Genomic DNA, 27459 nt, shown 5'->3' with positions numbered 1-27459 from the left:
ATTTCCCAAAAGGAAGGAAATTCCATCAATTTTGTAACAAAAGTGCATTATCTGCAAGTGAACAGATAAAATGAGTACTTACACTTAACATTTCAAGCAAAAATGAATGTTAATCAATATTTGAGTAGATTTTTGCTTTTGATATCAAGCAATTAAAAAAACTAATTCCCAATTGGAACATTTCACAACGAGAAATTTCCCAATTTCAGGGTTCTTCACGCTAATTTTTAGTTCGGCTGTTTTCGGAGAAAACCCGAGGTATTTTCATAGCCAGCTCGTCCGCCGTAGGCGTTGTGCTAAAACCTTAACATTGGCTCTAAAATCAAAGTGCTCCACCTACAACTTTGAAACTTCATATGTAGATGCACCTTGATGAGTTCTACACGCCACACCCATTTTTGGGTCACTAGGTCAAAGGTCAAGGTCACTGTGACCTCTAAGATAAAACTTTAACATAGGCTCTAAAGTCAAAGTGCTTCCACCTACAACTTTGAAACTTCATATGTAGATGCACCTTGATGAGTTCCACATGCCACACCCATTTTTGGGTCACTAGGTCAAAGGTCAAGGTCACTGTGACCTCTAATATAAAACTTTAACATAGGCTCTAAAATCAAAGTGCTTCCACCTACAACTTTGAAACCTTATATGTAGATGCACCTTGATGAGTTCTACACGCCGCCCCCATTTTTGGGTCACTAGGTCAAAGGTCAAGGTCACTGTGACCTCTAAAAAAAAATAATCTGACAAGCTTTCACAGCCTTGCGTGCCACCTGTTATGCGGTGCTCTTGTTCCCAATTGGCATGGTACAGGTACTTTTCCCAATTGGGGAAGAAAAATCGCTGTCGAAGCATTCTGTTTTGATAGTGTCATAGTTAATAAATCACAGCCCTATTTTTTCTCATTGCTTTATATATATTCTCCATATTTCTCAGAACGTGGAAATGGGGAAACGCAATATAACTAAAATTTTATTTTAATTTCATAATTGGGTTCTTACAACATGAAAACATAAAATTAATTAAAAAAAACAATATGGCTTCGATTGATAAAATCTTAACAGACTTAGAGTTAATCGCAGGCTGTTCTGGTTTTATGCTGTTTGCACATAGCCATTTTCACTTTGCTTCTGAGTGGGAAAGGGTAAAATGTAATTCTGGGTCTATTTTTTTGACAAAAATTTCTTTTAAAAAAACATTAAACTGTATTCTCATTTCTTTTTCAGGTCATTTTTCTCGTCGGGACCAAAAAAGGATGTTGGGTATGTTTAAAAAAGGCTGGATGTTTTTTCATCATGTACAGAATTTAAAGAATATGTGTAAATTGTCTGAGCATAACATAGATATCCATATGCCATATGTATAAAGGGCATTGCCTTACCAATCTATTTACTAGATAACAAAATACGCTTTCAGACTGTTCCATCACTAGACAATATTGAATTGGTAAAACTTGTTTTTGTAGTAGAAATTATGCAATAAGTAATGTACCTTATGGGTTAATTTTATTGTAGTTTTTCATGAGTTTTTAAACAGAAATGTTTGTATTTCAATCTACTTTTTAAGTTTTTCTTAATCTAGCAACACTGCAGACAATTATTTTACAGGAAATCAGCAGAAAAATCGCCACTGAAGCAAGCCAACGTTTCTCCCTCAAAGCTTGATGACTCGCCGGTAAAGGCGCCCTTACGTAAGCGAGCTCGAATCATTGAGAGTGATGAGGAGGAAGAGAACAATTGCAAGGCTGTTAGTCCTGTGAAGAACGCCACGGCAACCGATGGAAAGGCGGCGGAAGGGTCTGAAGGCCTACAGTCTCCGGGGCAACGGCTTGAAAAGGTTAATTCGGTAATAAAATATGGTAATGGGGATAAAATTATGATGTTGATTCTGCCATGGATGTTTTGTATTAAATGTGATATCCACTGAAGCTCTGCATTCATTAAATATTAGATTTTCTTTAAATCTGGGGCCTGCAGACGGACCCATTCCCCCAAAAAGGCAATAGAAAAAAGTATATATTTGTTCCAAAATGGTTCCAAAATGGTACCTAAAAATTCCCCAGTGAAAGTTTCCCCCCAATTTTTTTTCATACATAAAACATTTAGTTCATCTCTTATCAAGGCCTCCACTTTGAACCTAAGTCAATTTAATACTGTTATAATCTTAATTTTAAAGAGTTTCATTAGCCAAAAATCAGCAACACTTATTTGCAAATTTAAGTTAAAACAACACCAATTTTCCCAATCCCATGGGACCAGGCCCAATTCTCAAAATAAATGAAAAAAGCACTGTATGGGTGAATTCTTGAGGCACATATCTGAAAAATTATTAGTAAAACATCAAGAATTTTCTTGAGCCTTTGTAATGTATACACCCCTGTAACCAGATATTCTGTTATCTGAACATCAAAATGAAAGGAGCAGTAATATTGTGCTCAGATGAACATTTTCATTATTGACCTTGATGCTATTATCAACTCGTTCTCTTTTTGTGATGTAGAGCAATGGTACCAGTCAGGATTCTGGCGTGGGTTTCCAGTCCCCAGGTGTGTCAACCACATTCACACCTGTCAAGTCACCATTCCCACCCAGGAAGACAGGTAACAAAAATATATGGACTATGCTCCACGAAAAATTGTTTTAATGTATGTGCATTAAGTGTCATCCCAGATTTCTCTTTGCGAAACTTTCCGCTTTTATGATTTGTTTCGTTTCAAGAAAGTCTGTTCTTAGCAAAAATCGAGTTTAGGCCAAAAGTTTTGTCCCTGATAGCATGTGCGGACTAGAAGAATAAGCCCTTCTTATTTGGTTAGTGTGCATGATAGATTTGAACTATTGGGGTCAAATGAGCTGAGTTGGTAGAAAGCCTGACTTAAAAAGTAGTAAAAATTCTACATTACCCTCCCCCCTCACCTTGTACGATTGATCAATCAGCAATGTTAGATATGGAACATTTTGGTGTTGGAAGATTGAAAAACCACTTAATCATGGCACCTATTGGTTGTTTTGAGAGAGTCTTGCTGTAAGTGAGTCATAAAGAAACACATAAATAAATAAACAAACATATGGCTGTTAGTGGGAGGTGTCCACATTTGTTTATAATCACACCAGAAGTGGGGTCAAATTTGGAAAATCTGGCTATCCTGGCAATACATTTTTCTTCGGAAAAAGCAAACTGCGTTTTAATGCCCTTAAACACCCCAAAGGTACATGTGGTTGTTTTGAGAGAGTCTTGCTGTAAGTGAGTCATAAAGAAACACATAAATAAACAAACACATGGCTGTTAGGGGGAGGTGTCCAAATGTGTATATAATCACACCAGAAGTTGGGTCGAATTTGGAAAATCTGGCTATCCTGGCAATACATTTTTCTTCGAAAAAAGCGAACTGCGTTTTAATGCCCTTAAACACCCCAAAGGTACATGTATTATTATCATGTATATTATTCAACCTAAGGTTTAGATACCCACTTATGGTCTGATTTTGTATGTTAGTAAACAAATAAGTCATTAAATTTTAGTCTAAACGCAAATTAAATATTTAAATAGATATTCTTTCACTCTCGACTGATTTTCAAAATTCGTATTGCATTCAATTTAAATTTAAATTGACTTTAAATTAAATAAGAATAGTGTCCTATATGGGAAGAGTTAATTAAATTATTGTCAATATTTGCCAAATTTGGTTAAAAAAATGCAAGCTTATTGTGCATTATGGAGGGCCGTGTTGTTATGTTTCAAGATTATAAATCCACAAGGTGAAATTTGGCAATTGTAATGAAATGTCCAGATTTTGATAAGCAGCATTAGATGGTTATGTTCAAGTGAACCGCTGTTAGTGTCGCACACTGAAGTTGGGCAGTTGTCAGTTATGTACTCTTAATACTTGGGCACAGCTGTAACTGACAAGGCCTGTCTCGGAAAAATGTCAGTAGGCAAACTGATATGACTAGGCCAACTGACCTATTTGATATTAGTAGACAAACTTACTTATGTGATATGACTAGGCCAACTGACCTATGTGATATGAGTAGTCAAACTTACTTTTGTGATTTGACTAGGCTAACTGACCTATGTGATATGAGTAGACAAACTTACTTATGTGATTTGACTAGGCCAACTGACCTATGTGATATGAGTAGACAAACTTACTTTTGTGATTTGACTAGGCTAACTGACCTATGTGATATGAGTAGACAAACTTACTTATGTGATTTGACTAGGCTAACTGACCTATGTGATATTAGTAGACATACTTACTTATGTGATATGACTAGGCCAACTGACCTATTTGAAATTGTTGGGGCCTAGCTCTAAATATTGGTAGAGTATTAACAATGAGTTTATATCAAAATAAACAATGTCTCCAAGTACCAACTCATTTTATTCCACCACCGTTAAGATGCACATGGTTGAGAATAACCTCAGCATTCGCGTCACAGTGATGATGTATACAAAGCTTACACAGTTGTACGTATTCAAATGTACATGTAGTTAAAATACTTCGTCAGGAATAAATACTCTAAAGTTCTGTGCTGAGTTGACAAATATTCTGTAAAAAGTCGCAATAATGGAAATATGTTCACGTAGAAGTGTCTCCTTTACTAATTGTTCGGATTAATTCACAACATGGATTAGTTATTTACACTTATCGGGAGCAAGCTGATGTAAATGGTTCTCCCCCACAAGAAAAATCAAGACTGACTCGAAAATCAACAAAACGTTCGAAGTGTGGCCGAAATGGGGCCGAAAACTGGCCCGAAAACTGGCCTGAAAACTGGCCGAAATCTGGTCGAAAACTGGCTGAAAATTGGCCGCGGCCATAAATCGACCACAGGCCAAAAAACGGCCACGGACTGGCCCAAAATCGTCCATGGATACAAAATGGCGTATAATCGAAAGCTGACATCGTCACATATTTACACAAGCATGGATTCCTTAAATTAACTGAGGGTTACGACTGGATAATACACTTGATACATAAATAACATACAAATAGGTGCTTAATGGATAATGCAAGTTCAATTTGCGGATATTGACATCAAACTACTGAGTTATAACAAATGTAAACAGAAGGGAGACAACTCTCGCTTATGAAATAAATCGTTAGGAATGAAAACGGATTCAAGTGTTACAGTGCATATTTTGAGAGAAACTTGGACCAAGATGACAAGCAACAATGCCTTATGTGTGCTTGTAAGTTATTGTCTTTTAGTTTTAAATTGGTCCAATACAACAATGGAAAAACATCACACTGTCACAGAGGTAGGGTAGTTCATCATTAGTACACAAACTTACTTTTGTGATATGACTAGGCTAACTGACCTATGTGATATGAGTAGACAAACTTACTTATGTGATATGACTGGGCCAACTGACCTATGTTATATGAGTAGAAAAACTTACTTTTGTGATTTGACTAGGCCAACTGACCTATATGATATGAATAGACAAACTTACCTATATGAAATGAGTAGACAAACTTACCTGTGTGATATGAGTAGACAAACTTACTTATGTGATATGAGTAGACAAACTTACCTATGTGATATGAGTAGACAAACTTACCTATGTGATATGAGTAGACAAACTTACCTATGTGATATGAGTAAGCAAACTGAAAATGAGATATGACTAATACAAGGCTGTTCATTAAACAGATTAACATTTTTTCAGCTCGAAAAAGCATAGGTGGAAGTGCACGTAAAAAGATTCCAACCACAATTGCTGAAAGGAAAGAAGAAGACATGGTCACAGACGATATCACTGAAGGCAGTAAGACTGCTGACCAAGTCACAGACTCTGTGGAGAAAGATAATACTAAACCTGAAGATACAACCAAAATCAAAAAGGAAAGTGCAGTAAGTCCGGAAGGAAATAAAAATGCTGCTAGTGATAAAGAAAAGCAGGCAACAACAGAATGTGAGGTTTCAGTGTCAGAGGAAATGATGGAGGAAGATGAAGAGAATTCAAAAGGTATGCCTTACAAATAAACTTTTTTTTTAGGTATGGTCTCACTTTCCCCAACCTCAAACATCCAATGACTAATATAACGTTGTTTTGCTGTGTAATAAATAGCTTATTGTAATAAGCTGGCAAACATGCTTATTTTGGAACTAAAATCAGATCTTTTCCCCAATCACAAAGTGTTTACCCTATTCTCCTCAAGATGTTTTAATTTTTTTTAAGCTTTTTGTATGCGACAGGCTTCAAATATTCATGGCTTACTCCCTCTCCTTCAGAAGGTATGAAAATAGAAAATAATTTTCAGGCCACCAGAAAAAGAGTAAACCTGGTAAAGGTGTCTCTACTCCTAAAGGACAGAAAAAGAAAACTAAGAAGGAAGATGAATCCACCAAGGAGAAGAAAACAAAGTCGGTTACAGAATCTCTACAAGACAAATGTGAAGTTTCCGTGAAAGACGAACCTATGGAGGAAGATGAAGTTGAATCAAAAGGTATTCAATTATCAATTGTTTCAGTTTAGTGTTATTTACTCATGAAATTTGTATTTCATGTGCTAAATATTAGCACTAAGATTTTTTCTAAAGGAATTAAAAACTGCATTATGCTGTATCTATTACTCCCTTACTAATGCCTCCCCCACCCATGAAGCTTTTTATTGTGCTGAAATATTTCTTACATGAAAATAATTCGCTTTTATTACTCCATAAATCCATATGACTTTAAAGCATTTATCTGACTTGAAGGTTTTATATTCATCCTACCAACAACAGCCACTTTGGCCTCTCCCCATGACTGTCAGCTGTACGCAGGTTTGACTGTAGATTGAACCTAGACATTTCTGTCAAAAGCTCATAATTTGTGTGTGCATGATGGGACTTCATAATAAATTGCAACACAAGGTGATCAAATTTACACCGAGTTCAGCATAAGAATATGTCACCTACTTAAAGGTCATTGTCACAATGTCAAAGCCCTGTTCCAATTTTAAATATTTATTCATGTTATGCATGGCTTTCCAGAATGTTAACATTAAAAGATTAGAAAAAAAAGAAAATAATTTTCAGGCCACCAGAAAAAGAGTAGACCTGGCAAAGGGGTCTCCACCCCTAAAGGACAGAAAGGGAAGATTAAAAAGGAAGATGAATCCCCCAAGGAGAAAAAAACTAAATCGGCTACACCCAAGTCTGCAGAAAAAGGTTTTCATCCTTTAATAATATGAGTCATGTTCTTAGAAAACTGGGCATAATGCATGTGCGTAAAGTGTCGTCTCAGATTAGCCTGTGCAGTCTGCACAGGCTAAGCAGGGCCGACATTTTCCGCTTTTATATTTTTCGTTTAAATGAAGTCTCTTCTTAGCATAAATCCAATATAGGCGGACAGTGTCGTCCCTGATTAGCCTGTGCAGACTGCACTGGCTAATCTGGGACAACACTTTCTGCACATGCATTAAGCCCAGTTTTCGCAGAACAAGGCTCATATGTATTCTGATTTTTCATAAATGTTGATTCATTTTGTTATTGTATAATGTAAACAGCAAATTAGACCCTGTAACAAAGAAATAATATGTTCACAATTTATTTAGTAGTAATTAGTTTGCATTTTAACTATTGACATTTCACATTTAAATCACTTTGCTTTGATTTCGGAATTTTTAATCAAGAATAATCTTAAGAAGTGCATGCATTGTAATCTTGTGCTGGAAATGTATTAACAGGAGCGAAAAGTCCGGAGAAGAAAGTCACAGAAAAGAAGACTGCCAGTAGTTTCTTTTGTAAGAATTTTGGCTGACATATGTTTGGCGGAGGATATGTTTTATAATAATAACTGTAAATTTAAAGCAAATAAAACATATAGGCAAACATAATCATATTATTTTTTTCACAATAATTTATTTCATTTACAAGAGTGAATCAATATACACTATCATAGTTAAAAGTGAATTTTCTATAGTATACACTACTATAATTGATTTCAATTTAGCCTAAATCACATTTTACAAGCAAAGAGCCTGTAATAAACGTAAAAACTGTTATAAATTTGAATTATTTCCTCATACATGTATAAAATGCATCTGAAATAATATTTTGATCTCACCCTTATTGTAGCTCCAAAAGCAGAAAAGATAGTGGTCAAGGAAGAACCTAAGGAAGAATTGAGTGAAGACAAACCTGTAGAGAAGAAGCCGTAAGTTGTTGGGTTATTCAAACTTTGTTATGGTTTTGTATTTGTTTTTCTGGGCACTGATTAATGATTTCTTTTTACTAGCTCTTGTGCCTTCTTTTCTATATATTTTTAACTCACGGTTTCACAGATGTGGATAAACTTAATCCAGACGTTGTATATTGTTTTTGGCCTGCCTGTCTGTCATTGTATTTGTGTGTCTGTGATTGTATGTGTGTGTCTGTCATTGAATGTGTGTGTCTGTCCCAAAACTTTAACCTTGGTCATAACTTTTGCAATATTGAAGATGACTTCAACTTGATATTTTGCATGCATGTGTATCTCATAGAGCTACACATTTTGAGTGGTGAAAGGACAAGGACAACCTTCAAGGTCAAAGGTCAAATATATGGCTTCAAAGCGCAGTAGGGGGCATTGTGCTTCACTAACACAGCTCTTGTTTAATTCAAATTTTGAGGATAGGAATTGGCTCAAATTTGAGAGTGAACTTTAAGGTTGGGTGCGTTAAGTTTGTTCCAAATGGGGCACTCTGTTCCAAAAATACCTTACCTGAAATATTTATGTGTGACCTTGAGGACTTTAGATTGGTAGATTCTTGCATTTAAGCAATGAAGCTGTTCAAGTTAATGTTAATAACTTTGTTATTTCCTGATATTCATGCATAGCAACCGTCGACACTAACAGGAGTCCCAGAGTCAAAGACTCCTTAAAATGTGATGTGGACTTCTTGTTTTTGTGTCAAGAAAGTCTGTTTGACTCCTTCAAAATCATCTTTGAATTATAAATAATCCGTTGATTTTCTTATTTGTTTCGCGAGATCAGAATGTCCGAATCTTTAAGCATCTCTAACAATATTCCACTCATCTTTCTGCTTGAACACCTGGACAAAAAAAGAACAATTAGCGAAGACGTAATTGACACATTTATTGAACTCACGATAAAAAACAGTTGAGACATTGGACGGCTTATTTTAATGTTTTGTTAACCAATATCCAACACTGATTGCTCGCGAAAATACCATGTTTATAAGTAACAATTTTGTAAAGAATTGCATTGGTAGTTAAAATCTTGACGAGTTAACGTCCATTTTGTTTATCAAGAATTAATATAATTATTATAATTTACGTCCAGCGATTACACCATTACCGTCCGATGCAAAATTTATTTAAGAAAGCAAATTATTAATAATTAAAAATCAACTAAAAATATTTAAAAAATAAAACCGTTAAATTTAGTATTTGTGTATATGCTTAAAGTCTCTATAACGCTCAAAAGCAAAGAAAATTTCGTAAAGTATTTCGTAAGATAAAGTTTACACCTAAACAATCAGTGTTCCTTATAGCAATAGCCACAATTTCAACGCTAGATGTGGTATGATTACATAGATTTTGTAGATACAAAATGCTCATTTTTATTTATTTGTGACCACAATAAATTCCATGCTAATTTCCTGTAATTCCCTATTTATACGACACATGAACACTAAAATGGTACATGTTAAAACTATAATAAAAACGAGCATTTTGTATCCACAAACATCTATTTTACCAGACCACATCTGGTGTTGAAATTTCGGCAATTGCCATAAGGAACAATGACTTTTAATTGTTTAGCTTTATTTTACAAAATATTGTATGAAATTTTCGTTGATTTTGAGTAGTAATGTTACTTTAAAATTTGCGCGCTATGGTACGTTAACAAACATACGTAAATATCAGTATTTGAGATCATAATACTTAGTTACTTCGCTATTAAATAAATGTACTAATTATTTAAAATATTCAACTTACATTTTGTCAAAATGAATTTAATTTACATTCGTGTCCTTAATTTTACCCACATTTTTTAATTGTATAATGAAAATCAAACGATAATACTTTGGCTACAAACGCTAAAATGAAAACAACAAAATATGCAATTATCGAATAAGAAGAGATGTGGATTAGTTGAACACACATGACCCACTTTACTTTAAATTGAAAGGGAAAAACATTTGTATATTAAGCCAATTTGAGTTTCAAAAATTCAAACTGAATGAACAAAGGAACACACCATTTTTGTGAGCGATACGACGCGAATGTAATATAAGTGGCCCAACCAAAAATAAGTAAATAACACGTGAAAATGAACATTGTGTAGTTCTTTAATTTTTACTGTTATGCATTTACGCAGGAAAAATAAATAAAATATATAGCATACATTTACACAGTTATTAAAATAAATTGTATCTTACATTTTATTACGAAATTGGCATGTTATCAACGCAAGCGATTTTAAATTAAGAATTTCTTTTGTTTCTACAGAGCGGTTCAAGCGGTATGACATTTTTTTTACTTTTTTTCTTAATCAATTTAACTACTTAAGGCGTTTCGGTTAACTGGTTTATAACCGGTTACAGAAAAAGGTTAACCGGTTTATGATTTTTGTAACCTCTTGCATCCCTACTTCAAATCAATAGTGTTCATGTACACTTGGAGACTTTTCTAACACTTCAAATTTGAAAACCTCATTTAAGACTTAAGATTTTGACCACAAGATTTTGACCACATTCTGTTCAAGCTCACAATATAATAATTTAAATTTAGAGTTTATTGATGATTGGTTGAATAAAATCAGTGCTCGATGCGATCACATCACGTTTCACGATTTACACATGTTCAATCCGGGCCTCTGTCCTGATTGGATGTAATATAGAGGCATGCTCCACATTTCACTTTAATTGAGTCATCTGCATAGTGCCCATGTGTATTTACCTCCAGAAAATGGAGGACATTTGTGTTAGTGGAATTCTTAAACACATTTATTGTAAATATTGGCCAGAAATTAAGAGTTTTTGTTAGTAATATACTGATTACTGACTGCATTAAAGGTGGCATAATAGATCGTTTAAGGTGTCCTGCCTTTTGGCCAAATGTCCTGACATTTTTTTACCAGGTTTTTCTAAGGAAAAAACTGGTTATTAGATTGGCGAATGTCGGCTGGTGGGCTGGCGTGCGCGCAGAACAAGCTTGTCCGGGCCATAAGTATGTGGTTCATTGTGAGATTTTAAAATCAATTGACACATTTGTTCACCATCATTGGACGTTGTGTCGCGCAAAAGAATTACATCGATATCTCCAAGGTCAAGGTCACACTTTGAGTTCAAAGGTAAAAAATGGCCATAAATGAGCTTGTCCGGGCCATAACTATGTTGTTTATGGTGAGATTTTAAAATCATTTGGCACATTTGTTCACCATCATTAGACGGTGTGTCGCGCAAAAGAATTACGTTGATATCTCCAAGGTCAAGGTCACACTTTGAGTTGAAAACCTGGTTTTGTGAAAATTTTGTCCCTTGTTTATGGAATGTCCCAATTTGGACATGAACAATTCTGGCATGTATGCCTACAAGACAACATAATGTTTTATTGATTACATGAAGCTCACAACAGATACATCACTGTAAACTACAATGTGCAATATAAGCAGTGTTACTAAGTTTTCTAACAACACATAAGGTGGTATTAACAATATACTAACTAAATTATATTACATTAAAATGGCCATATCGAAGACAGCATGTCTTTTACAAACAAGTGAGTAGTTTTGAATTATTCAATATCTCTAAACAATTTATCCAAAATTGATTTAATGTAAATGGTAATAACTAGTATGGGTTGATGTATTTTATTTATATACTTATATAATAACTGTAAATAAATCTTAGCACATTTTTGCTTTGAAATGAAAAAAGTCCTAAACATTTTCTTCATCCTGTTAAGTTTGTTCATCTGGGATCATAACACAATGTTTACATAGATGCACTGGCTCTTCAAACTATACAAAAATGCTAATAAAACATTTATTTCGACATCATTTCTTTAGTAGAAGTTTGAAATTACAATTTTAATTTTGCTATTATAAATGTTTCTATCCGATGTCACATTGTCTTTTATTCATTCCTGTAAGTTTTCTTGCTGATTGAATTTATGCAAATGCTGTCTGTTACTTCTTACTGTTCCACAATTTACAAAAAACAATAATACCAGTACTGTCAGTCAGAATGTATAAGGTAACCTGAAAATGTAGAAGAGTCATTAGAAATGGCAGAATCCTTCTTCATAATACCAGTACTGTCAGTCAGAATGTATAAGGTAACCTGAAAATGTAGAAGAGTCATTAGAAATGGCAGAATCCTTCTTCATAATACCAGTACTGTCAGTCAGAATGTATAAGGTAACCTGAAAATGTAGAAGAGTCATTAGAAATGGCAGAATCCTTCTTCATAATACCAGTACTGTCAGTCAGAATGTATAAGGTAACCTGAAAATGTAGAAGAGTCATTAGAAATGGCAGAATCCTTCTTCATAATACCAGTACTGTCAGTCAGAATGTATAAGGTAACCTGAAAATGTAGAAGAGTCATTAGAAATGGCAGAATCCTTCTTCATAATACCAGTACTGTCAGTCAGAATGTATAAGGTAACCTGAAAATGTAGACGAGTCATTAGAAATGGCAGAATCCTTCTTCATAATACCAGTACTGTCAGTCAGAATGTATAAGGTAACCTGAAAATGTAGACGAGTCATTAGAAATGGCAGAATCCTTCTTCATAATTCCAGTACTGTCAGTCAGAATGTATAAGGTAACCTGAAAATGTAGACCAGTCATTAGAAATGGCAGAATCCTTCTTCATAATACCAGTACTGTCAGTCAGAATGTATAAGGTAACCTGAAAATGTAGAAGAGTCATTAGAAATGGCAGAATCCTTCTTCAGTCTAAGATACACCTTGTCCCCGGCCTCCAGTTTAAATATTGCCATGTTACTGGCCACTCCAAACCCAGATCTGTGATCGCCATGCATTGGGATACGGGGCTGCTCGTTCAACATGATGGTCACGAAGGCGTCTTTGTCCTCCTGGCTTAAGATATGAGCATGGAATAGATAGGTGCCGTTAACTTTGCACACAAACTGGGAAGAGTGTGAGTCAAAGGCCTGGCCTTCGTTGAGGAATATTTTGTCAAATTCTATGTTGGTGTCTTGTTGTACTGGACCAAATCTTGATGTGCGAGTCACAAAGAACGCTATCTTTGGTGATGGAACGCACTTCTCACCTGAAACATAAGGGTGTTTTCAAAAGATGTTATTTGATAACGCAGGACAAGAATTATGTATCCACAAAATTATGGAAATAAATTGTTCGTTAAGTTGGTATGTGGTTTAAATTGTTCATCCAATCATTGCACCGGGTTCTCACTGTGAATGCAAAACATAATATTTCTGAAATTTTAATTATTTATTAGTAATCTGCACTAAATCTAATATTGCACTAGGATATAGTATGTTTAATGATGTACATGTTTACACAAAACAGCAAATAACAAAAGCTGGATAGCAATTATAACCATGGAACGGTCTTTTTCTAAGGTGTGAGCTAAATTTCTACTGTGAAAAAGTGAGTATCATATTGATACCTTTTATTCCTTTGTCTCCCTTTGGCCCGAATGCCCCCATTGGTCCCAGCATGCCCTTTTCCCCATCCTTGCCAGCAGCTCCACATTGACCTTTGGCCCCTTTGCGGCCCTTCTCTCCTTTCTCACCCAGGTCACCTTTAGGACCATAGGAACCTGAAAAATAAGTCAATTTTATTAGAGCGGCTGTTTTCGGAGAAAACCCGAGCTATTGTCATAGCCAGCTCATCGTCCGCCGTAGGCATCGTGCTAAAACCTTAACATTGGCCATAACTTTTTATATATTGAAGATAGCACCTTGATATTTGGCATGCATGTGTATCTCATGGAGCTGCACATTTTGAGTGGTAAAATTTTAAGGTGAACATAATCCTTCAAGGTCTAGGGTCGAAAAAAAAAGTCAAGGGAAGTAATAAGCTTTAAATGGACATAGTTATCTGACCTTCCCACGTATATATTTTTATTAAATAAATCAAAGCGGGCGGTAGGCGGCATTGTGTTTCTGACAAACACATTGTGGTAAAAGGTCAAGGTCATCCTTTACGGTCTACGGTAAAAAATACAAATTTAAGGGAAGTAATAAGCTTTAAAAATGGAGATTATTATTCAATATTGAACATTTATAATATAATTATCATTTCTTTGATGTTCATTACATACCTGTGGACTTATGTCCATAGATACATGATCAACTCTGGCTATGATCTCTTTTTTAAACCACAGGCCTTGGTTGTCAGTGATGTCTGACATGGTCATAATTGACTGTGAGACCCCCCCCCCCCCCCAGTTGGATTGGACAAAATTCAAGGGAAGTAATAACCTATAAAGGGAAATGATTTCTATACCTGCCAAATGATAAATAGAAATTTTATTTCAATGCAGCGCAGTAGGGGGCATTGTGTTTCTGACAAACACATCTCTTGTTGGGTCACTAGGTCAAAGGTCAAGGTTATTGTGACCTCTAAAAAAAAATAATTCTGACAAGCTTTCGCAGCCGAGCGTGGCACCTGTTATGCGGTGCTCTTGTTATTTTTTTATTTTTGAAAGACCGTCCAACTATCCCACCCAAGAATGCCCCCCCCCCCCCCCGCCCCCAATTTTTTTAAATATTTTTTTTTGCATTTTTTTTCTTATTTTTGGAAGAAGATAATGTAATAAATGACCACACCCCGACACTATACACCCCTTTCCACCCCACCCCTCCATCTTTTTTTATTGAAGTATTTAGATAGGTCTCTTCACCTTTAAAAAGAAAAATAGATGAGCGGTCTCCACCTGCAAGGCAGTGTTCTTGTTTTACATTTATGACTGTTGGTCTAAAAAGCATTACATTAAAATTATTTTGTAGAAATTCTGGGTTATCATCAGTTCAGTTACCAATTATAATATGATCCCTTCAATACCCACTTATATTGTCAGTTTATTACATAGTGCTATAACCAGTTGGGTTTCCAGTGATATCACCGTGTGAAAGCCTGACTGAGCTATCAACCTTCTTTTAGCATACCAGTATGCATGTAACAACTTCTGACATGCAATGGACTAATGAGTTTGAAACCTTTTTCTCCTGGATATCCCTTCTCTCCCCTGTCCCCCTTAGAGCCCTCGGGTCCAGATGTTCCAGGAAGTCCGTGGTTACCATGGACACCAGGGGCACCTGGTGGCCCCATGCAGCAAGAGTTGCATGTCTCCCCTTTCAGGCCAAGGGAGGCAACACAGGATAACACAAACACCATAGCTACTGTAAGAGTTGTCCATCTTGACATCTTGCCCATTCATCCAAGGATCTCTGAAAAATTATCAGATATATGTAAAATTTACACCGCTGTTTCATTGTATTTTGAAATTACTTTAATTCATCTTTAAATTTATTGATTTACAATTATATTTTAATAATGTGTGATTTTTGAATGTGTATAAGGTGGTTCTGTAATTTTGTAAGAAATGCCTGTGTGTTTTAACATTTTAGTTTTACTGAAAGGTTTATTATACTAACCAGTCATATAATGCATTCAGACATGTTAAACAAAAGAAAGGTCATTTGGAGAAGAATATAAATTGTAAACTCACTAAAGGTAGAAATTTTTATGCCCCCGGTAGGAGTCCATATAGTGATCGGACTGTCCGTCCGTCTGTCCGTCTTTCCGTCACACTTTAAGTTTAGGTTTCGAAAAATGCTCATAACTTCTATGTCCCTTGAGATTTAACCTATATATTTGGTATGCATGTGTATATTGACAAGGCCTTTCCATACGCACACAAATTTTGACCCCTGTGACCTTGACGTTAAACTTAGGGTCCGCGTTTAGGTTTCAAAATCTGTGTTTAGGTTTCGAAAAATGCTGATTGCTTCTATGTCCCTTGAGATATAACCTTCATATTTGGTATGCATGTGTATATGGACAAGGCCTTTCCATACGCACACAAATTTTGACCCCTGTGACCTTGACGTTGAACTTAGGGTCAGCGTTTAGGTTTCGAAATCTGCGTTTAGGTTTCGAAAAATGCTCATTACTTCTATGTCCCTTGAGATATAACCTTCATATTTGGTATGCATGTGTATATGGACAAGGCCTTTCCATACGCACACAAATTTTGACCCCTATGACCTTGACGTTCAACTTAGGGTCAGCGTTTAGGTTTCGAAATCTGCGATAAGGTTTTGAAAAATGCTCATTACTTCTATGTCCCTTGAGATATAACCTTCATATTTGGTATGCATGTGTATATGGACAAGGCCTTTCCATAGGCACAAAAATTTTGACCCCTGTGACCTTGACCTTGAACTTGGGGTCCGTGTTTAGGTTTCGAAATCTGCGTTTAGGTTTCGAAAAAAGCTCATAACTTGTATCAAGCGTTTATAGGGGGAATAAGTCCTCCTATGGAGACAGCTCTTGTTGAATTAGATATTTTTCTTCATCACTGAGCACAACAAGTCCTTCTTGTAAAGTTCCATGTTGCATTATTTCTCTTAATGAGGTCAACAAAATGTATGAACACTTTTATGAGGTGGTTAGGAGATAAAGATTCTTAAGACAGTATGCCAAATATTGAGCTTCATGCTTATTGCTTCTACTGTGTAATACAGAAAATTCTTAGAACTTTGAAACTTTAAAGTTAGTTATCAAGGCATGAAAAGCAAGGCTTGTAATATTAGATTTTGAATGGATTGGATTTTGAATGTAAAAATGTGATTCCTTGTTAATCTATCAGCAGTAAACGCTGACTTCGTTAGCGACTTCAGTCAAATATAATTGTCGCTGGTTAAGCTCGCCCTCATAAGCCTTCTCTTAAACCGATGGAACGGTGAACATCATCCTATCTCTTATCAATGGATTATCTATTACCCCATATGGTGTTTATGGAGATTACACATGTAAGTAGGTACCGATTGCTCTTTTAAAGTAAGGAAAATTGATACACGATGTTTCTGGCGATTTATACGGTCTTAAAAGGAATTTAGAGAGTGAATTTCAAAAAAGTGTCTATTTTTTTCTATCGCCACTTTCAAGAAAACCTTATTTGTGATCGCCAACCAGGAATTGTAATCGCCAAATGCGATTTTGGCGATCGGTAACGCTAACGTTGGGTATGTCATACAACAATATTGTGTTGGAAATAATGTTATTGGTTCAGCAATACAGAAAAATAGATAAATAAATAAACATTATGTTTTAGTAGAAATATTTAAAAGGGGAGCATCGTTGTTTAATTATAAAAAGTGTGAATGCAATGTTCTAATTGTCATCTTTCAACTGTCAACAAATATCTCAAGTCTGTCAGGGAATTTTCTTGAGAATTTCTGACTGCACAATGAATGCCATTAAAGCTTGGCAGGCTCCAATGCCAAAATGTCCATCTCTTGTACTGACCCACAAAGCCTTGATATCTTTAACTTTTGCCTAAAACTGCTGTCCTAATAAATTTGTGCTTAGTGTCTTGGTTAATTTGTATGTTTATTTCATTGCCATCATTGTTATTTTGAATAAATCATGTCTCAGAAAATTAAAGAAGGCTTTTAAATTGGAGAAATTTTACAGTGATTGATGCTATGTTTTTGTTTCTATAATGACAGTTTGTCACTTGGACAACACAGATGGTATGGCCAAATAAAAGACTTTCTTTGTCCTGGTTTAATCTTGATGCTGCTAATGTGGAAATGATTGATTTCTACTTGGAAACTTGAGTGCCTGCAATTAGGGTATGCATTTAGAAGGCTTGAACATAATTATGGTGCAGTTTGTGGGCATAAATGTTTGTTAATTTTTAGTTCCGCGTTTTCAGAGAAAACCTGAGGTATTGTCATGGCCAGCTCGTCGTGTTGTGTCATGTCGTCCGCCGGCGTCGTGCTAAAACCTTGACATTTTGCTCTAAAATCAATGTGCTTCCACCTACAACTTTGAAACTTCATATGTAGATGCACCTTGATGAGTTCTACACGCCACACCCATTTTTGGTCACTAGGTCAAAGGTCACTGTGACCTCTAAAAACAGGGGTGTCAATTTTCTGGATTATTCCGGAAATCCGGATTTGAGCCGTCCAGGGTTAATTTTGAGGTGAATGTAAATCCGATGAGTTTGTTTAAGGCGGGTGGGGGTAGGGACAAAATTCTTTTAGTGCGGGATCATTTCAGAACGAATATTGTTATAGCATCGTCGGCATTCCGGACATTTGCGCTTGGTACCGATTTTATTTATTGATTTCTGATTGGTAAGCGGCTTGCACTGACATGAGCAGTAACTGGCAAAGTAAAGCACTGCAATATCATATTTTAAAACAATATGTTAATCAAATTATATATTGACTGCGTATTTGCTAGGTTACTGGTGACTGGTTTTCATTTTCTGCAGTCAAACAATATGCATATTTTATTTCATTTGGAAATGATGTATCGCGACATGTTTTCGGACAGTCGTTTTCGGATACGCTGGTTTGTCGATTTTAATTTAATTTCGAAGTTCTTAATATCATTTGTTTAGAATGACAAATACACCTGCGGTGTTACGGATGATTTGGTTTATAATATTTCGCATTGTACTCATCAGAAATTGCACCTAGAAAGACTATAAAAAAAGAACAATAAGCTAGGGCTCGGGGGGGGGGTGGCTGGGCCCTCTCTACCCTTTATCCTACGGCTTAATTTTCCGGATTTCAAATTTGGGACAATTGACACCCCTGTAAAAAAAAATTAAAAAATCTGACAAGCTTTCATTTATTCAAAACTGCACCCGCAGCCGAGTGTTGGCACCCGTTATGCTGTGCTCTTGTTTTAATTACTACTTGTTTGTTTTTAATTGTTGATAATTAAAAATGATAAGTATCCTTATATGATTTATGCATGTTTAGGTGTTATATATTGTAGCTATGTAATGTAGAGGTCTAACTTATTCAGTTACAATTTTCAGTGTTAATAGTTTTGATAATAGGTAATGTGGACAGCAAAATGAATCACCAGAATATCACCTGCATTGTGCCAAAACAGGGCTTAATGCATGTGCATGAAGTGTTGTCCCATATTGGCCTGTGCAATCAACATATGCTAATATGGACAACATTTTTCAGCTCACCTGATTGCTCAGGTGAGCTTTTGTGACCGGTCTTTGTCCGTCGTACGTCCGTCCGTCCGTTAACGTTTGTTCGTAAACACTCTAGAGGCCACATTTATTGTCCATCTTCATGAAACTTGGTCAGAAGCTTCGTCCCAATGAAATCTTGGTCATGTTCAAAACTGGGTCGTGCTGGGTCAAAAACTAGGTCACTAGGTCAAAAAAAAAGAAAAAACTTGTTAACACTGTAGAAGTCACATTTCAAGCTAAATCTTCATGTGACTTTGTCAAAATGTTTATCTTTATGATATGTTGGTTGAGTTCAAAAGTGGTTCCGGTCCGATGAAAAACATGGCCGCCAGTGGGCGGGGCAGTTTTCCTTATTTGGCTATAGAGAAACCTTGTAAACACTCTGGAAGTCACAATTTTTGCCCAATCATCATGAAAGTTGGTCAAAACATTGGTTTTATTGATTTCTCAGACGAGTTTGAAAATGGTCCAGATCCGTGAAAAAACATGGCCGCTAGTGGGTGGGGCATTTTTCTCTATACGTATATAGTGAAAACATGTCAACACTCTAGAAGTCACATTTTTGGCCCAATTTTCATGAAATTTTGTCAGAAATTTTGTTTCCTGGATACGTGAGTTGAGTTTGAAAATGGTTCCGGTCCGTTGAAAAACATGGTTGCCAGGGGGACAGGGCAGTTTTCCTTATATTTATATAGTAAAAAGGCTTGTTAAACAATCATGAATTAAGGTCATGTAACATGCGAGACATCTCTTCTAAATATTGCATTTAAGTTTACAGTAGTTACTCCCCTTTGATTATAAATGTTTTCATAATAATACCGTGTAGATTTGTGTATCATTTATGTGTTAATTGTTATTCGAGGTTGGATGGTTTATTTAGCTCACCTGATTGCTCAGGGGAGCTTTTGTGACCGGTCTTTGTCTGTTGTCCGTCCGTCCGTCGTCCGTCCATATTTGTTCGTAAACACTCTAGAGACCACATTTATTGTCTGATCTTCATAAAACTTGGTCAGAAGATTTGTCCCAATGATATCTCGATCGAGTTCGAAACTGGGTCATGCTGGGTCAAAAACTAGGTCACTAGGTAAAAAAACACTGTAGAAGTCACATTTAATGCCAAATCTTCATGTAACTTTGTCTGTATGTCTGTCTTAATGATATATTTGGTTGAGTTCAAAAGTGGTTTCGGTCTGTTGAAAAACATGGCCGCCAGTGGGAAGGGCAGTTTTCCTTATAGAGAAACCTTGTAAACACTCTAGAAGTCACAATTTTGGCCCAATAATCATGAAAGTTAATCAAAACATTGGTTTTATTTATATGTCGGACGAGTTCGAAAATGGTCCAGATCGGTGAAAAAACATGTCCGCTATGGGCGGGGCATTTTTCTCTATATGTATACAGTGAAAACATGTGAACACTCTAGAAGTCATATGTTTTGCCCAATGTTCATGAAATTTGGTCAGAACATTTGTTTCCTTGATACGAGAGTTGAGTTGGAAAATGGTTTCGGTTTGTTGAATAACATGGCTGCCGGGGGGGGTGGCAGTTTTCTTATATTTATATAGTAAAAAAAAGCTTGTGAACACTCTAGAAGTCACATTTTTTGCCCAATCATCATGAAACTTGGTGAAAAGATTGGTTTTATATATATCTCAGATGAGTTTGCAAATGGTCCCGATGGGTCAATAAACATGGCTGCCAGGGGGGTGGGGCAGTTTTCCTTATGTGACTATATAGAGAGAAACCTTGTGATTGAACACTATGTAAGTCACATATTTTGCCTAATCATCGTGAAACTTAGTCAATACATTGGTTTTATTAATTTCTTGGACAAGTTGGAAAATGGCTCAGATCGGTGAAACACACTTTTTAGCTCACCTGATTGCTCAGGTGAGGTTTTAGGATTTGTCTTTGTCTGCTGTCCGTCCGTCCACATTTGGTTTGTAAACACTCTAGCATTCACATTTCTCAAGCATTCTTTATCAAAGTTGCTGAAAGATCTCAGTCAAGTTTGATGAAAGGTCACCATTTCAAATCTTACAAAAACAAAAAACACTTCCTACACCAGAGTTTTGGTTTAATAATGATGAAACTTGACCAGGATGTTTGTCTGGTCAATATCTAGGTCAAGTTTGACATTAGGTTTAGATTGAATGAACCGACTCCTCTCAGGTGAGCGAACTAGGGCCATCTTGGCCCTCTTGTTTTTGTTTTTGTTTAAAGAAAGTGGTATATAATTAGCTTTTGCAGATTCATATACATGTTTAGTACCCTAGTGATATCTCATTACCCTTAATTTTGCTAAAGGTCAAATATCAAGTGAATGTTATTTCAATGTTATAAGATAGAAATCCAATTCTTCCTTAATGCTGCAATAACTGGACAAGAACCTAATATATATTCATAAATTTTGGTTTTCGCATTAAGAACAATTTTTGGTTGTTCATTATGCAAAGGTTAAACATTTTGTGAGTGATAAAAAAGACAATCATTATACTATTGTAAAAATAGACATTTGGTTAGACTATGAAACATTAGACATGCACATATAAAGGACAATATGAAGTAAATTAACTAATTTAATTGTAGATTTTACCTTTTATTTCTTGGAATGATGTCAATTGACTTTACGCAAATTTCCTGTTATAATCATTTTATGATTGATAGTTGATTATTACTTTATTTCCTAATACTAAGTTGTACTCTTAACTACATAATCTTGCTAGCATAAGTAACTTTGTGTTGACATTCATTTGCTGTCTAGTTTTGCTAACCTAAAGCCCCTTTAATGATCTGTCTGTCTTCTACATGCCCATATTACTGAGGTGAATTAGGACAATAGATTAAAGGAAATTACAGTCTTTCTTTCCTACCAGATAATATTTCTTAAAAGGAAATGAGGGCACTGCTAAAATTTAAGTATAATTGACATACATCAGTGTCAGGTCGTTTTGGTCTAATTCTTTTTCTTGCAGTTATTGTTCATTGATTATTAATAAGTCACTATGTTTCTGCACTACATCTCAGACACTAATTAGTAAAATTGATGAAACTTGATATGTATCATCCCTTATGGGGTGTACAGTCAGAATTTTCATTACAATAATTTTTCAGGGAGTTATTTACATTTAAATTATAAATATGTCATTTTCTAATGGATTTTTTGTTTGCAGGTGAAATCTAAAAAACTTGATAAATACGGAATATTACGCTAGTCAATTGTTCCTAGAGTTTGTATCACTCGAGTAGCTTGTGTGATGCGAAATAGCACAAGCCACGAGAGTGATACAAACTCTTGGAACAATTGACTAGCGTAATATTCCTTTTATTATATACAACAACTAACGAAAACAGTTAACAAATGTATTTTTTACTTTAACAAAACTGACAAAACAATGACTAAAACGGTACGCCATAGTTTATTTAAGACGCATATGAATAGTTTATGTAAATTAACATGTAAACATTCGAACCGGGAAAACACAGGTTTCCGACACGCTTACCTTAATGCCATCGTTAATCCAATTTTTATAACAATTAAGTTGACAACTTTAATCCGATGTTTATAACAAAAACGTTTAAACGATATTCACTTTCACTTCTATCTGCCATGTCTTTATCGAAACTTAGTTTAAACCACACTATTTTATTGTTTTATTGTATTCCTATCGAAATAAACATTTATGCATGATAAACACACACTCCAAAATACGTTTTTAACACATAGTTTACTGTTAAAAAACACCACGTCCGACATGTCCTTAAATTCCAGGAAGTTAAGATAAAACTATTGTGTTTCGTCACAGAAATGACGTCACGTGATGTACTACGTAATATACTACGTAATATATTTTGTAATATAAAATATTTCTATTTTGGGGCGTGTAATGTGACGTCATTAAATGGGTCGAAGAAGTCCGGCTTGTATGTTTATACGGAATTGGAAACAGCGAGTAGCGTAATACGGGATTTTTTATTTCAACGATTGATACAACCTGTATTTTGTTAAAAGTATTAAACAGGTATATGGTAAATGTTTATACGCACTATCCTTTCTAGAATTTTGCAGGGACCTATTGTTGCAGAATAATTATTCTTTTTGGCATCTGATCTTGAACACTTGAGCACCTTTCTGGGGTAGACATTCAATACTTTTAGGTTGTTTGGCTCCAATGACTTCATGCGCTTACTGTCCTTTCACTAATATTATGACATTGTTTAAAGTAAGTATCAGGTTTCTGTGTCAGATCACAGGAACTATCAATTCAATGTCATACATGTAAACATATTGTAATGTAGTTCTTCTACAATTAGTTTTCAGCTTGTTATTGCCCCTGAAATGATAATTTGAGTCTTCACAATTGACAAAGCGCATCATCAGGGAGCATCAACCAGTTTCACAAATATTCTTGTTCTGCATTAAGCTGGTCTGTCATCCACATTTGGTTGCTAATTTATCTGGTCTTTTTTTTGCAAAGTGTCAATTTTGTGTGGAAATGTTGTGCTAGATAATTTTGGTATGGAAATAATCAGCATGTGAAAATGAAACCTACAAAATTATCTGGTCTTATGCTTTTCAAGGTGGCAATTTTGTGGGGAAAGATTGTGCTGATAATTGTGGAATAAGCAATTTTAAAATGAAACCTTTAAAGCGCTAACTTCAGTAGCAACTCAGAAACAATTGTTGTGAGGCAACGTTTTGTTCAAAAGTCAATAAATAATTATTTTGTATTACAAATAATACAAATCAGTTTCTTGTGGGTGCTGGATGAACTGTTAAGGTCAGTTCATTTTTTGATTTATTCAGTACTTATATATATATATATATATATATATATATATATATATATATATATATATATATATATATAAAATTAATGAGCTCAACTAGAAATGGCGTGGCAAAGGCCGACACGTATCCGCACGCTGCATGTTTGACCCAGGGGCACCCCAGGGTTGGTAATGGTTGCATAGTTGGTCTCAACATGCATAGTTGAGATTGACCGTATTGTCATAAGAGAAGTTCAGTATCAATTAGAAGGGAATCTGTGTAGAAATGAAGAAATTATAGTAAAAGAAACAGTCTATTATGTGAAGTTGGAAAACGACATTAATTCTAGAATGGATTGTTTCAGCTTCATTTGCTTTGTTTTGACCATGCAAATGTCAGTGGTCATAAAAACAAAGATTAAAGCCATAGAGTACAGAGTTCTCTATTAAAAATAGATGGACCTTTGCTCATGCACCGTATGGGCAAACCCTCTTTGCTCATGCACCGCATGGGCATATCCCCTTTGCTCATACACCGCATGGGCAAACCCATGTACGTAAGTTTCAAGGTTCTAGTGCTAATAGTGTAGGAGGAGCAGGTGGCCAGGACGGACGTACAGACGCACATCACCACAATATCCCCACTTTTTCTCCGAAAAACGTGGGGATAATTATATACCACTTAGATATGTATTTTTTACGCATTTGTAGTCCCTTAGAAAGTTAAATTTAATGAAAGACCTTTCTTGCTGGATTCAAGTTTTAAAGGCTTCATTTCTAACCGTAAGATACTGATGAGCAGCAAACAGCATAAAAATGAACAGACTGCGAGTTACTGGCAGGCTGTTGTGCTTTTATGCTGGTTGCAAAAGCCATTTTCACTTTGCTTCTGATGGGGGAAATGGTTAAAGAAGCTGACAGAAAGCATTTATGAAGAAAAAACTCTTCCCACAGATGATCTATCTATTGACCTCCTTCTTGAAAGGTAGTCCTTAAACCATTCAGCATTGGCCATTCCTACTGTTATATTCATAAGTAAGTTAATTATGCATTGTTGTAAATGTTTATGTTATGTTCCTAGGTTTGTAGTTTAACATCCCCCCTTACTAAGACATAATTAATATATAGGTTCAGTCATTGCCACTTTGTCAATTGTTGAATATGTCCTTTTAAACAGAAAAAAATGACAAAAAACACATTAAGAATGCTCCTCAATCAGCAAAATCTGATTAGGCATTACGATTTTTAGTTCTTTTTAGTTGTCCCGAATGAGGGCATATAGTGATCACACTGTGTGTCCGTCCGTCTGTCCGTCTGTCTTTCACACTTTGTGTTTAGGTTTCGAAAAATGCTCTTTGTTTTTGGGTTTCGTAAAATGCTCATAACTTTTATGTCGCTTTAGATGTAACCTTCATATTTGGTATGCATGTGTATATGGACAAGGCCTTTCCATACGCACAAACATTTTGACCCCTGTGACCTTGACCTTGAAGTTTGGGTCCGCGTTAAGGTTTCGAATTCTGCGTTTAAATTTCGAAAAATTCTCATGACTTCTATCAAAGCGTTTTTCAGGGGCATGTGTTATCCTATGGAGACAGCTCTTGTTGTTTTATTATTTGGCATTTGACTGAACCTCTACCCAGTGATTAATGACATCAACTGCTCACAAGATTAGTCGGATTTGTCCTAGAGTTTTATTTTGATAAATTTGATTCCAGTCCAAATGTAATTTTATTGAATCCAATCCTCAATATATCTTGAATGTATTTGAGCTGAAATATGGCCTTTCATGGGATGGCCTTTGATTGAAATGGGACATTTAAAAAAAAATATTTTGTCTAAATATTTTTTTTCAAAATAGAAATACAATTTCATCTTGGTATGAAATTGCCCTATATCGATCAATTGTGGCACACAAGGTAGTAAATATTTTGTAACTAACAAAATCATAACAATATGGAAAATAATTAGTAAAATATAAAGTAACAAAGAGATTTGTGATGAATTACACAAACCTGTGATAATTTGGTTTCAAAATTAATTAATTCGTATTATAACAGGTATATAAGGTTAATATAGAGAGATTATTCTTTTCTGGAGAGTCTGCTACATGTGCTAAATAGGTCCACATGTTCAGGCTTGCATTTGTAATAGACCATAGTAAGTCGATTCAGCAACATTGAAGTGTAGTTTAATGCCAACAGATTCATATGTAGTGACATTATATTCACTTAATGTATTATTATTGAAATTTCAAGAGTGAATACACTTACTGAGCTAAACATGGATTGAGGTGGCTTAACCTAGAAAAGTATCGAAAACAACCATTACAGTTCGTCTCCAATGGGAATTCTGAGTTGTATAAACATATTTGTAAATATTTTAAAAACAGGTTGAAAAGTACAAGTATTTTCTATCCTATGCAACCTCTGACTTGCAAACTGATGTTTTTCACACAGAAAAATCTGAACAGCAACTTAAACAAAAATAAGTTAAACTACTTGTATTAAAATATAATTAAAGTTGCTAATAGAAAACCACAGAAAGGCATTTTTCTGAATGCTTATATAAATTATGCACACAATATTAGATTGTTGTTGTTTTTTCTTCAAATATGGGCTGCAGTTTGTCCCCATTTTCAAATCCAGCATTATAGATGAACCTTAGTTCCTAACACTTTTTTTCTCAATTTCAGAGTATGTGTCCGCAAACAACAAAGCAATTTCTTATTTTAATACAAACAACACTATTTTTCTAAGTAAAAAGGGCCCAGTAAATGGTGAAAAACACACACACAACTTTGCATTAATTTAAAAGTACTGTTACAATGTTAGATTTCTGTTATATTTTATTTTATTATATAATGCTCTATATATATTTATATTGTGCTTTTCAATTTAAATCATTACTCATTAGCTTTTAGTAAAAAACAAAAAGCAGCATAAACTTAATTTAAATTCAATCAAACTATTCTTAACCTGCATTAATTAAACATCTTAAACTTGCTAAGAAAATTTAATTAAATGTCATACTTACAGTTTTCAGTGTATTGTAGAATTTATTTAGCCCTGTATCCGATAATTGCTAGACTGGTGATTATTTCTGACAACTGTCATATCCCCCATCCTTGCTTGCCAGTTTTCCAGTAGAAGCAGTCGCTGTGACAAACAGTGCGCAGAAATTTGTCTTTTCTGTTCTGTCCAATTAATACCAGCTTGGCAGTGTGTGGTCCATTGCCTCTAATTTTCTTTCTCAGTTTGGCGTTTGCCTAACAGCGGGTATTGAAGATCTCATCTCCCCTTTAAAGCAATAATGATATGACATTGTACTATAATCAGGATATCATTATGCATGTAATGGTGGCTTTGTTTAATTATAATTGTTGGTTGTTTCATATACTATGTTCTTTTGATGTTGCAATCTTAAAACTGTATTATTTCCTATCTTTCTTTTGTGTAAAGTGTATGATAAACTTCTGGACAACTGGCCTATTGGTTGACAATGCTCAATATGTT

The 27459-nt window shown here is 35.1% G+C and overlaps 2 protein-coding genes across 4 annotated transcripts in view; one reads left to right on the top strand and one right to left on the bottom strand.

Annotated features, from left to right (window-relative positions):
* LOC127866131 (DNA ligase 1-like) overlaps positions 1–27459 on the top strand; it is a 95646-nt gene that overhangs the window by 20009 nt on the left and 48178 nt on the right. The window contains exons 2-9 of one of the 3 annotated variants that reach the window (XM_052406535.1): positions 1227–1262; positions 1608–1836; positions 2500–2599; positions 5674–5973; positions 6269–6454; positions 7028–7159; positions 7678–7734; positions 8069–8147. In XM_052406535.1, the coding sequence (XP_052262495.1) occupies positions 1227–1262; positions 1608–1836; positions 2500–2599; positions 5674–5973; positions 6269–6454; positions 7028–7159; positions 7678–7734; positions 8069–8147 (1119 nt within the window). Of the gene's footprint in view, positions 1–1226; positions 1263–1607; positions 1846–2499; positions 2600–5673; positions 5974–6268; positions 6455–7027; positions 7160–7677; positions 7735–8068; positions 8148–27459 lie in introns of all 3 variants that reach the window. The other 2 variants (XM_052406534.1, XM_052406536.1) reach the window with 2 other exon arrangements.
* LOC127866148 (complement C1q tumor necrosis factor-related protein 7-like) lies at positions 11572–27231 on the bottom strand. Its single transcript, XM_052406567.1, has 5 exons — positions 26981–27231; positions 15156–15386; positions 13601–13753; positions 12857–13240; positions 11572–12610 (listed from the first exon to the last, which is right to left on the bottom strand). Exons 2-5 carry the CDS (start codon positions 15370–15372, stop codon positions 12588–12590), a joined length of 777 nt encoding a protein of 258 aa, XP_052262527.1. The 5' UTR covers positions 15373–15386; positions 26981–27231; the 3' UTR covers positions 11572–12587.

The sequence above is a fragment of the Dreissena polymorpha genome, chromosome 2, assembly GCF_020536995.1.
Source record: "Dreissena polymorpha isolate Duluth1 chromosome 2, UMN_Dpol_1.0, whole genome shotgun sequence".
NCBI lineage: Eukaryota > Metazoa > Mollusca > Bivalvia > Myida > Dreissenidae > Dreissena > Dreissena polymorpha.
The sequence above is the reverse complement of the archived record's forward strand: the minus strand, read 5'-3'. Positions and strand labels throughout refer to the sequence as shown.

Bases quoted from the DNA above. Each gene is read 5' to 3' on its own strand.
- LOC127866148 (XM_052406567.1), bottom strand. From the start codon at position 15,372: ATGGGCAAGATGTCAAGATGGACAACTCTTACAGTAGCTATGGTGTTT. The intron at 13,754-15,155 runs GTTTCAAACTCA...CTTATTTTTCAG, and splicing joins GGGATATCCAGGAGAAAAAG to GTTCCTATGGTCCTAAAGGT. The intron at 12,611-12,856 runs GTTACCTTATAC...CTACATTTTCAG, and splicing joins TGACTCTTCTACATTTTCAG to GTTACCTTATACATTCTGAC.